Consider the following 13,210-nt stretch of genomic DNA (forward strand, 5'->3'; position numbering starts at 1 on the left):
CTTCATGCCTTTAGGATTAAGTCTGAACTCTAGAAAGTACACGAGGCCCTTTCTGATCAAGTCCCAGCCTACTTCTACAGTTTTGTCACTACCCACAAATGCTTCAGCTAAAACCAGACTACTTGTGTTTCTCTCAATTAAAATTATTATTCCTTCTACCAAGAACGCTCTTCACTGAATTCTCTGCCAGGAAAATTTCTACTCATTCTTTAAGACCTAATTCAGATTTTCCCCATTTGCTAACCTTTCCTGACTGCTGCTCTCCTCCATTTTCCTATATCTTCAGGTAGATTTAGGTGACTCCTTTCTCTTTCCTCCATAATACCCATGTATACTCCTCTGTTAATAGCACTTAGCATATTGTGTTGTTATTTTACATAGTCTATTTCATTACTTGACTATGAACTTTTTTTTTTTTTTTGGTGAGAAAGATTGGCCCTGAGCTAACATCCGTTGCCAACCTTCCTCTTTTTTGCTGAGGAGGATTCGCTCTGAGCTAATATCTGTGCCCATCTTCCTCTATTTTGTATATGGGACACCGTCACAGCATTTCTTAATGAGCAGTGTGTCTGTGTGTGCTTGAGCTTCGAACCTGCAAACCCTGGGCCGCTGAAGTGGAGTGCACGAACTTAACCACTACGCCACCAGGCTGGCCCCAGCAATGAACTTTTTTTAAGCCAGAGATTTTGATTTATTCATGTTTGTTTATCCCTAGTCATCTACATATATCTTCAGTTCCCTGTACTTTGACTATAAAATGAAGGAGTAAATAAATCACTGAATTTAAGAGTTCTACATGAAATGAACTGTTGCTTCCTTTTTAGGATTTTACTTTCATAGGAGGGAAATGAGAGGTAAACATTACAAATAGATTTATACATAAAATATCTAGTGGACTTTAAATCTTAATTTTGTTTTTCAGAAAATGGAAATATGTTCTTAAATTAAAAGGTCTGTTGTTGCCTTTTTTCTCTTAGGGTGATGTTCATCAGGCACTAATTGTTCTTCAAAAGGGTGTTGAATTGTGTTTTTCTGAAAATAAAACCCCAACTGAGAGTAAGAACATGTTAATCCATGGTCGAGCTATGCTACTAGTAGGCCGATTTATGGAAGAAACAGCCAACTTTGAAAGTAATGCAGTTATGAAAAAATATAAGGCAAGTATATGTATAATGCAATTTCAGTTAGAAACTCACTCTTTTTTTGATTTTGAAAAAGGATAAAATGATTTTAAAGGCCATATGGAATAACACATGTATAAAGACAGCCAGGAAACTTTTTTGACTTTTTAGTGAGCATATAACATAAGTATGTAGCTGGAGGAATTATCACAAAGTAAATACACTCATGAAACCACCACCCACGTCAAGAAGTAGAATATTATTAGCACTCCACAACCTACCCTATCACCTTCTTCCCCAAAGTTAACCACATCCTAGCCTGAACATTTTTTAGCAAACACAATGTATACTTTCTTTACTAGGTATTAAGCTTTACATAGATGATATTAAAGAGAGATACTTCTCAGTATCTTCACACCATAAACAAAAATAAACTTGGAGTAGATTGTAGATCTAAGTGTGAAAGGCAAAAGAATAAAGCTCTCAAAATATAATATAGGAGAGTATCTTCAAACCTAGAGGTGGGTCAGGGCTTTCTTTTTTTTTTTTTTTTTTATTTTTCCCCCAAAGCCGCAGTAGATAGTTGTATGCCATGGTTGCACATCCTTCTAGTTGCTATATGTGGGACACGGCCTCAGCATGGCCAGAGAAGCGGTGCCTCGGTGCACGCCCGGGATCCAAACCCGGGCCGCCAACAGCGGAGCGCGCGCACTTAACCGCTAAGCCACGAGGCCGGCCCTAGGGCTTTCTTAAACAGACCAAAAACACTAACCATAAAAGAAATAGTTGATAAATGTGACTAAATTAAAATTATGAAGTGCTGTTCATCAAAAGATACTGTTAAGAATATAGAGGCAAACCACAGATTACAAGATACTTGCAATACATAAATGATAAGAGGCTCATATCCAGAATATAATAAAAAATCTTAAAACTCAATAAGAAAAATACATACAACTCGATTTTAAAATTGGATAGAAGACTTCATAGAATATATAAATGACCCCAAAAAACAAAAAAGAAAATAGATTTAGTGTAGTAGACAAGAATAGATGCAAATTAAAAGCATTATGAGATAACACTATATATCTACCAGAATGGCTAAAATTTAAAAGATGGACAATTCCAAATGTTAGAAAAGCTGTAGAGCATTTAGACTCTCATACAGTGCTGCTGAAAGTATAAATTGGTACAGTCATTTTGGAAAACAGTTTGGCATTTTCTACTAAAGCTGATAATACTATGACCCAGCCACTTTACCAATACTCAACACGTTTTCATAGGACATGAACATAAATGTTTATACCAACGTTATTTGTAGATTATAAACTTGAAGTAACTCAAATGTCAGTTTGTTATAGAATGGATAAACAAATTGCAGCATATTTTTATAATGGAATACTATATATATAGCAGTGAAAACCAACAAACCAAAATTACATGCAACAATTTGGATTGATCTCACAAACATAATGCTGAATGAAAAAAGCCAGATACAAAATAATACATGTAGTATGATTCCATTTTTATAAAGTTCAAAAATGGGCAAAACAAAATTATTGTATTAGAAATGGAGATAGTGGTTGTCTTAGTTCATTTGGGCTGCTATAACAAACATACCATATTCTGCATGGCTTAAGCAAGAAACATTTATTGCTCACAGTTCTTGAGGCTGGGAAGTCCAAGATCAAGGCAGTGGCAGATTCATTGTCTGATGAGAGCCTGCTTCCTGGTTCATAGATTGTAATCTTCTCATTATAACCTCACATGGCAGAAGGGGTGAGGGAGCTCTCTGGGGTCTTTTTTATAAGGGCACTAATCCCATTCATGAGAGCTCCACCCGAATGACCTAATCACTTCCCAAAGCCCCACCTCCAAATACCATCACACTGGAGATTAGGTTTCAACATATGAATTTGGTGGGGGAGGGGGATGACGACACAAACATTGTCTATAGTAGTGGTTATTTTCGGGGAAAAGGAAACCAGTAGTGATTGGGAGGGTGAATGGGGGTATCATGTCTCTGGAGTTCTTGTATGGGTGTGATCACTTTGTGATAATTGATCAAGCTGTACATATAAGATTTATGTATTTTTCTGTATGTACATTTTATTTTCCAAAATAAATATTTTTTTTTTTTTGTGAGGAAGATCAGCCCTGAGCTAACATCCATGCCAATCCTCCTCTTTTTGCTGAGAAAGACTGGCCCTGGGCTAACATCTGTGCCCATCTTCCTCTACTTTATATGGGACACCGCCACAGCATGGCCCAACAAGCGGTACATCACTGCGCGCCCAGGATCCAAACCTGGGCCACCAGCAGCGGAGCGCACACACTTAACTGCTATGCCATGAGGCCGGCCCCTCCAACATAAATTTTTAAAACTAGAAAGGAAGGAAGGATGGAGGGAGGTAGAAAGGAAGGAAGGAAGATAGAAAGATGATAAAATCAGATTGAAAAATATCTTTTTGGAAGAAATCTTAATTAGTATTTTCCTTCATTCACTTTGCTTCTGTGACTAAATGGGAGAGGCACACTGGCAGCTTCATCCCTGTGGCTGGTTGGGCGCGTGAATTCACAGTCTGTTCCACTCATCTAGTCATGTCATTCTCTCCTCTATCCACAGGCAGCTTTGCATCTGTTAAGTGTCAAGATTAGATTCAGAGGAAACTCAAGATCTCATTTAAGGTTCCTGGTCTAAATTATGTTCTCAAACTTGATTAGATTAAGAATGGAACTTGGTTTTTTAAAAAAAATGTGTTTCAGTTATCCCTTCTATGTATTTTCCATCACATTTCAAATAATATTATTTAAAAATTAGTAAACCACACAAATATTTAAAGGGCAGGGAAAGGGAGAGGAAATGACAAAGGAGACTGAGTAGGAGTGGGTCAGAAAGTTAGAAGAAAACTTGTAAGACTGTGACCTCACGGAAGCCAAGGGAAGAAATTGTTTCCAGGAGGAAATGGTGTGGACAACAGAAACAGATGCTGAAGAGAGTTCAGATGAGATCAGAATTGGAAAGTATCTCTTGGATGTAAGGAGCTGCTTTAGGGGAGTGGTGAAGACTGAAGCCAAAAAGAAACAGGTTTGAGGGATGAATGAAAGGTGGAGAATTCTTTTTAGAAGCCTCATTATGAATGAGTTGAGAGAAGGCAATAACTTGTAAGAGATCTTGGAGAAAAATAAGATGTATGATTATTTTAAACCATATTTTTATACTTTTAAAGTCCTGTCCTCTTCAGAGATTTGATATTACTTCTCCTTTCTTTGAGGTTTTTTTAAAACAATAAAAACATACATATACACACATACATAAAATACTTTAATCAATCTGGAAATTATTTTGATGTATCATAAAAAGTGGCAATGTAAATGGAGTATTCTTTCCCTATATAGCTAATTATCATGAAATGTTGTCCAGTGGATAACCACTAGAACTGACCGTCCATCCTGAAAAAACCTTTGTAAGAAAGTAGCTATTCCTTATTCACATCAAAAAGAGTCAATCTGCCGTTGACTTTGCTCTGCCTAGATATGAGTCTTATACTTTTGATCCCTAGCCATCTATTCATACTTTATTTCCCAGCATAGTGTGGGGTTTTCTTAGGTGAGTATCCTATGTTCTCTTTTATAGGATGTGACCTTATTCCTGCCAGAGTGGGAGGATGGGCATTTCTACCTTGCCAAGTACTATGACAAATTGATGCCCATGGTCACAGACAACAAAATGGAAAAGCAGGGTGATCTCATTCGGTATATAGTCCTTCATTTCGGAAGGTGAGTGTGAGAACTGCATGTTTGCTGATTAAACATGTCAGGGTGACTGTTGATACTGAACTTTTATCACAGATCTTAGCATATTCAGGATATTTTCTGCTTTACTGCTGATTCAGCCTATCACCTTAGGTAAGATGTAAATTTTTTCTTTATTACAATTTTTTTCTTCCTTTTTAAAAATAACTGTTTTAATGAAATAAGTAATATATGCATATATTTTTAAAAAGTTAGTAGTACCAAGAATATACAGTACAATGAAAATTGAGTGTCTTTCCCGTCGCAGACCCTCATCGCTTGAGTCTCCCTCCCTAGAGTTCCAGAAGACCGTAAATCCAATATATTTAATGGTTGTGTTTAATTGCCAGTGGAATTTTTCCTTCCAGCCCAGTCTGCCAACGGTAGTGTGTATGAAAATGGTTTTAACGTTAGACTTGTAGAAAGAGCTTCTCTCTTAAACTAGATAATAGGTGAAAAATAACAATTTCATATATCAGTGTATTATAACGAAATAGTGTATTGTCTCATGCCTACTGTTTATATTTTCACAAATTATTAATTCCTAAGAAGTAATAATGACATTCCACTCATTCTTCTTATCATATTCATGTACCATTGCTTTACAATGAAGGATAACTTACTTCAGAGTAATAAATCTATTTAAAGTTGCCTATTATTAGATATTTTGACTTCTCAGTTCAATATTTTCAGGAATCAAAGCAATATTTGTTCATCATTGGTGTTAGGATTGCAAGATTTGGCCAACCATTTCTTCCAAAAATGGAATTCAAGTTTTATAAAATCCAAACTTAATTTTCTTTATTATTGGTTATTAATGGCTTGTTATTGAGGTAGACTTCCTTGTGTATTAGCATTTTAAAATGAAAGCATAAGCAGAGGACAGTTATTAAATGCATTTTTCTTTTCTAAAATGAGTAATAACTTTCATTTGCTCTTTAGTCTTAGCATATATCACGTGCGTGGGTATATAGAATTTATTTAACACATTTCTTCTAAAACAAGGAGTTTTTAGAGTCCTTGATGTGTATAAAATTGTTAGGTGTTGTGTGAGATTTTTAAAAGTACAGTTTAAGAGGGGCCAGCCCAGTGGCGTAGTGGTTAAGTTTGCGCACTCCGCTTCAGCAGCCCGGGGTTCGCAGGTTCAGATCCTGGGTGCGGATCTACGTACCACTTATCAAGCCATGCTGTGGCAGGCGTCCCACATATAAAGTAGAGTAAGATGGGCACAGATGTTAGCCCAGGGCCAATCTTCCTCAGCAAAAAGAGGAGGATTGGCAACAGATGTTAGCTCAGGGCTAATCTTCCTTACCAAAAAAAAGTACAGTTTAAGAAAGTAAGGCTATTTTAGAATATATCCATTGTAGTTAAAATGAAACATTTAGATACTTAAAGGAGGAAACTCAGCCATCAAGACTTACTTATCCTCTGAGTGACTGAACTACTGTTATTACTAATTAAGCTTCAGTGTTAGCCCTCAAGGAGCAAGATAGAGAAACCATAAGCACACAAAACATTTAAATAATGGTACAAATAGAATGTGTGATCAGATATCAAAGTAAATGGTATAAATATTGGATATCTCTTTTTGATATTAGCAAGATACCAAAAATGAACCAAACATGTCCAGAAATCATGGATTTGGGACAAATTTGAAGTCAAAACTAAAGCCACTGGCTTCATGATTTCAAAAGTATACCTCTTTGCACTGCATTGCTACAGATGTCTGGTAGGCCTCATGAAAAAGGTAGGATTTGAAAGGTAATTAAATTCAAGAAGGAGAGGACATTAAATTCAAGAAGGAGAAGACGTTACTAACTTTTCACAGATTTGGCAGAGAAACAGGGTTGAGTGGTTTCTTCAGAGGATAGTAGGGATACTGGACTTGATGGAAGATGTATGCTGGTGAGTAGTAAGAGACTAAGATTGGAAAGTTATAAAGAAACAATGTTGTGAATATTTGAATCCCAGGCAGAGTCATTCATATAGTCTTGATCTATAGGTAGTTGATTCCTGTTTTTGAACAGGGGGAGAGCATGGTAAAGTTAGAATTTTGGGAATGTCAGTCCAGAATTTATTGAAGGGGAGAAATGTGGAATTAGGGAGACCAAGTTATTGTAATTTCCCAGAAATGGAGTGACTGGGCCTGACCTAGGCTTATGGCCATGAAATGCAAATAAAGGCACAGATTCTAAGGACAATTTGAAAGAAGTGTTGACCAGACTTTGACTAGGTCATAACTTGTATTATTTTTGTTACAGGCAATATAGAGTTTGGTAAGGAATATAGTAAGAAAAAAAGGAGAGAGAGGAGTCAAAGATAACCTCTACTAGGAAAAAATACTGATACCATAATTTTTGTTAGAAAGCTATATTTTGCTCAACTAGTAGTTTAAGTCTTTAAATTTTAATTTATATAACATGAAAAAGAACGCTACAGTAGTCACCTTATCCTCAGGGGATACATTTCAAGACCCCCAGTGGATGCCTGAAACTGCAGATAGTACCGAACCCTATATATACTATGTTTTTTCATATACATACATACCTATGATAAAGTTTAATTTATAAATTAGACACAGTAAGAAATTAATAACTAATAATAAAATAGAACAATTATAATAATATACTATAATAAAAGTTACTGTAGATCTTAGCAACCTCAGCATATGATTTTTTTTCTTTCTTTAGTAAGTCGAGAACTTTCACCTTTTTACTTAAAGGAAATACTTTACAGCTTCTCTTTGGCATATCTAAATTGCCAGCATCACAGCATCACTATTCTTGCACTTTGTCACCATTATTAAGTAAAATAAGGGTTACGTGAACCCAAGCACTGTGATACCATGACAGTCAATCTGATAACCCAGACGGCTACTAAGTGACTAACGGCGGGTAGCATATACAGCATGGATACATTGGGCAAAGGGATGATTCACATCCTGAGTGGGACAGAGCAGAATGGCATGAGGTTTCATCACACTAAGAACAGTGTGCAATTTAAAACATATAAATTGTTTATTTCTGGAATTTTCCATTTAATATTTTTGGGCCGCAGTTGACTTTGGGTAACTGTAACTGCTGAAAATGAAACCTCTGGTAAGGAAGGACTACTGTATGTTAATATCTTTCTATGTAATTGCAGATCTCTGCAGTACGGAAATCAATTCATATATCAGTCTATGCCACGAATGTTATCACTATGGCTTGATTTTGGTGCTAAGGCATACGAATGGGAAAAAGGTATAATTTTGTATGTAAAAATTTTAAGGGACTAAGGAGATTTATAATTTTGGTATAAAGTCAGATTTGGCTTGACAATTTAACTTTTTAAAAGTTAGGAATGAATTTGACAATTAAAATTTTATGTATGTGAGCAAGAAACTAAATGTTAAGAAGGGAAAAACTAAACATAGACTTTTTAAGTAGTTGCACTTCAGCGCCTGCAAGTGAAAATCTGCTCATTCCTTGATGAACCTAACACATATTAAAAGATATTAGTTTAAGCCAAAATAATTTACCACAAAAATTACAATGAATTTTGGCTTGTTCTGTTTGTTTCTAGTGAAAATTAATGGCCCCTGAGTTTTTCAATGGCCCTAAATATTTTTCCCCCTTGGACAAAGAAAACTATCTTTTCACAAATTGGCAAATGATCTAGCTTTGAAAATAGGAATAACATATATCTTAAAGCTGTTTTTAGAACAAAATTTTTCTTCTGTGAAATGAACTGATATAATATTTTATTCTTTACTGTTTTTTTAACTTTGATTTTTTTTTCCAGCTAGCCGCTCTGATCGTGTACAAATGAGAAATGATTTAGCTAAAATAAACAAAGTTATCACAGAGCATACAAATCACTTAGCTCCATATCAGTTTTTGACTGCTTTTTCACAATTAATCTCCCGAATTTGTCATTCACATGATGAAGTTTTTATTGTCTTGATGGAAATTATAGCCAAAGTGTTTCTGGCCTATCCTCAACAAGCAATGTGGATGATGACAGCTGTGTCAAAGGTAATATATTAATCACAGCAGTGTCTTTTTCCATTTTATATGGCATTGATAATTTAATGCTAATATGCAGATGCAAGTTCCATGGCTTCATTCTTATATTAGATTTGCCGCAAAACATAAATTTTAAATACTTAAAAAAAGAGAAATTATAGCATTATGTCTCACTTTAAAGTTCAGAAATATTTACCATATCAAATGAAGTGACTAGTATGTTTAAGATCAAAGAATTCAGTGTGAGTTTTCTATATGAAAACTAATAAACTGCTAGTGCTTGATTTAAAACAGTAACCTATTTTTTTCCAAGTGTTTTAATCCAAAGTACCTGAACTATTAATACTAGAAAAACTTGACTGCATTATTAATGAGAATTTACAAGCTGGTAAATATATTTAATTAATAAATATTTTAGAGAATTTAGAAAATACACAGATATAAAAAAGAAAATTAAAATTCACTCTACTGTTCATTAATATTTTGATGTATTTTTGCATTTCTATTTTCTATGCACATTTTAACCCTAATCTGGATTACACAGATATATAATTTCATATTTTTCACTGAAGATGTTACCATAAGCATGTTCCCATGTTATTAAATATTCCTTGAAGACACAATTTTAATGTGTAAAATTCTATAGTAGTTAGCCATCCATAATTTATTTAACTGTTGTTCATTAAGGTTGTTTCCATTTTTTTGCTGTTGTTATACATCTAGACACATCTATATTCTCATTTCTGATTATTTCTTCAGGGTAGATCCTAAGAAGGGAATTCATGAGATCATAGGATAGCATTTTTATGACTTGATAGTATTGCCAAGTTGATTTCTAGAAAATTTGTATCAGTATAAACTCTCATCATGAATACTTAAGTTGATTATTGTTGATTAGAAGTTTTGTTATCTTTTTAAAATCTCATCTAGAATTCATTTAACTTTTTTTATGACAGTCTTCTTATCCCATGCGTGTGAACAGATGCAAGGAAATTCTAAATAAAGCTATTCATATGAAGAAATCCTTAGAAAAGTTTGTTGGAGATGCAACTCGCCTAACAGATAAGCTTCTAGAATTGTGCAATAAACCGGTACTATCATAAATCTTACTACTTATAGACCAGTGTTGGATAATTTTATACAAAACTTCTATATGATTTTAGCTGGTTTTCTTTCATTTGATTAATTTAATTAAAATTCTAACATATGTGGGTATACACATATATCAAAAGTTACCAAATTGTATACTTTTAATATGTGCAGTTTATCTTAATAACCTGATTTTTAAATTTCTAACATATGTCCCTCTCTCAAATATCCTCTAAATTTCTAAAAGTTCTTCTTAATATAAATTCTTCTGAGTATATTATCCCTATTCATTAGAAATAATTTTAAGTAGAAGATATTAAATAAGCCATAAAAATGTAGATATGTAAAATAGTTAATTAAAGTTGTCTCTATGATTGTTTTCTGTCATATTTTAAACTTCTAAAACTTACATACATTAACCTACATACATGAGAGGAAAGAAGATTGGAGTTTCGGTTTTCTTTCTTTCAGTACATATTTCATTACCTACCAGGGGACAGGCACTGTGCTGAGATGAGTAAGACATGTTCTCCTGCCTTCAAGTGCTCGTAGTCTCCTAGGGGACTAAGCAGATGGTTAGCATCTAGTGTGATAACTACTTTTTTCAGTAGACTTATGGCTAGAATAAGGACATGCTTACAGGAGTGGCCTACTATTCTACCTAAGGAATTGGAGGGAACAAAACCCTAAAGAATGTGTGGGAAAGGTAAAAGTGGGGGTAGGGGTACTTATAAGGAGGGAGAAGGACTCTTTATAAGGTAAATAGCTAGATTTCACTTTGCACATATTCACTCTATTAACTATTTATAGATGAGAAAGTACAGAGCATCCTGTTTCTCACCTTCCCTTCATCAATAAACATCTTGAAAGAGTAATCTGTTTTGCTACCTGCATTAATCCTATTTGATCTCTGATGCACTTGACATTATCAATGACAGAGTTAAGATAATGGCCAGCATTTATTAAACACTGGCACTTTTCTAAGTGCTTTACATGTACAAGTTTCCAATTCTTTATCTGAAACCTTTGTGGCCAGCTACATTTAGGAATTCAGAATTTTTCAGATTTTTAAAGGTAATATAGTGCATATACTTTGTATTGAGTATTACCACTGAGGGTAATCTGGTGGAGTATCCCATAATCAGATACATAATTATTTGTACAGTGAAACATATTAATCTTTGCACGAAGTGAGAAGTTCGGGTATCATTTTGCCGCCAAATGAGATTTGGTATTAAAAAAAATAAGAGTTTGATTCACAGAGCTCTTTCAATTTTGTAATGTCTGATAATAGGTTGTAGGCCTCTATTATCTCCTTTAGTCATTTAACAGTCCTATGATGTAGATGCTATTATTGATGAGGTAAAAGAGTACAGAGAGATTAAAATGAGATGATGTATAAAAAACACTTAGAAAACTACAGATAGCTGAACCATTGTAATTAAGATATTGTAGAAGTGAAATTTTTATTTTGGGTAAAATTAAGGGTTAACGATTCTGTAATTCAAGGTAAATAGAGAAATTAAAATGTACATTTTTCCCCCCAGGTGGATGGAAGTAGTTCCACATTAAGCATGAGCACTCATTTTAAAATGCTTAAAAAGCTAGTAGAAGAAGCAACATTTAGTGAAATCCTCATTCCTTTACAATCAGTCATGATACCTACGCTTCCATCAATTCCGGGTGCCCATGCTAACCATGATCCATTTCCTGGACACTGGGCCTATATTGCAAGCTTTGATGATACGGTAAACTTTAGTTTTACATAACAGTAATTATGTTTTTAAAATTTAGTTAAGTTAAAATTTTAAAATTAAGTTCAAAAGTGTTTTTCTCAGAGACTAAGTGAATTTTATTTGCAAAGAAAAAAGTAACTGGAAATACGGAAAAGTAAAACTCATACTGATGAGACAAAATTAAGTGATAAAAAGCCCGTGTTCAACTTAGTATTTTGATTTTTCAGATGCTCATATTGTTTTAGTATGACTGTAATCTTTGTTTTTTTTACAATTTGATTTTTCCCTGCTCTTCTTTTGTCCTTAAAATGGAGAACAAAATATAATTTTTTGTTTGTATTTGGGGAGGAAGTGAAATTCAGCTAGGAAGAGCTTGATTCTTGTTCTTGAAGTATGATATATGACTATTTTAAAGAAATGGCACTGGAGCACTTCTAAGTAAATACTTCTTAAAACTCTATATTCCAGTACTTACATGGCTCAAAACATTTGTTTAACTGCTTCAGAGCCAGTTACTAAACCGATGACATCATTCTTATTACTTATCATCATGCTTTTTTTTTGTTTGTTTTTTGGTGAGGAAGATCAGCCCTGAGCTAACATCCATGCCAATCCTCCTCTTTTGTGCTGAGGAAGACTGGCCCTGGGCTAACATCCATGCCCATCTTTCTCCACTTTATATGGGACACCACCACAGCATGGCTTGACAAGCGGTGCGTCGGTGTGCGCCCGGGATCCGAACCCCGGGCAGCCAGCAGCGGAACGTGCGCACTTAACCGCTACGCCATGGGGCAGGCTCATCATCATGCTTTGTTTTTACGTTAAGAATATTATTCAGCTTATTTACTCACCTTATTAGGTAGACTTGATTTTGGGTTTTTTTTCCAAAAATCAAGTTACTTTCAATTGATAAACATTTCTTACCATTAAAGACATTTAAAAACAGTGTTTCAGGTTCTGAAAAAAGGTATTAAAAAATGTTTCAAAAATCTTTTAAACATGACTGCTTTAAGGGGCTACCTAAATTTGGATATGTATGTACTCATATTGCTGATAAAATAATCCTTTTACTTCATAGCCATTCCTAATGGGTGAAAATGTGTCTATACTCATGGGCAACCATTCTTTTCATACAGCATAGATAATTAAGATAAAAGAAATTGTTAGAATAATAAATTTACTGCATAATATGGGTTATTCTTTTTCTTTTTATTATGTTAGGTAACAGAGTATTTATATCATATATAGAAATTTAAACAAAGAATTTTGACCTTAATTCATATATGACTCATCATCTTTTAGGTGGAAATTCTTGCTTCTCTTCAGAAACCAAAGAAGATTTCTTTAAAAGGAACAGATGGAAAGTTCTACATCATGATGTGTAAGCCCAAAGATGATCTGAGAAAGGATTGTAGACTAATGGAATTCAATTCCTTGATTAATAAGGTTTGGAGATAGTTTG

General features: G+C 34.3%; 1 protein-coding gene across 5 annotated transcripts in view; it reads left to right on the forward strand.

Annotated features, from left to right (window-relative positions):
- Positions 1 to 13,210, forward strand: part of ATR (ATR serine/threonine kinase) — a 103,048-nt gene that overhangs the window by 71,957 nt on the left and 17,881 nt on the right. For 3 of the 5 annotated variants that reach the window (XM_058551636.1, XM_058551665.1, XM_058551675.1), the window contains 7 exons: positions 978 to 1,157; positions 4,759 to 4,901; positions 8,061 to 8,158; positions 8,700 to 8,932; positions 9,880 to 10,014; positions 11,560 to 11,760; positions 13,051 to 13,194. In XM_058551636.1, coding sequence (XP_058407619.1) covers positions 978 to 1,157; positions 4,759 to 4,901; positions 8,061 to 8,158; positions 8,700 to 8,932; positions 9,880 to 10,014; positions 11,560 to 11,760; positions 13,051 to 13,194 — 1,134 coding nt within the window. Of the gene's footprint in view, positions 1 to 977; positions 1,158 to 4,758; positions 4,902 to 8,060; positions 8,159 to 8,699; positions 8,933 to 9,879; positions 10,015 to 10,483; positions 10,588 to 11,559; positions 11,761 to 13,050; positions 13,195 to 13,210 lie in introns of those variants that run through there. The other 2 variants (XM_058551646.1, XM_058551657.1) reach the window with 2 other exon arrangements.

Source organism: Diceros bicornis, chromosome 2, assembly GCF_020826845.1.
Source record: "Diceros bicornis minor isolate mBicDic1 chromosome 2, mDicBic1.mat.cur, whole genome shotgun sequence".
Taxonomy (NCBI): Eukaryota; Metazoa; Chordata; class Mammalia; order Perissodactyla; family Rhinocerotidae; genus Diceros; species Diceros bicornis.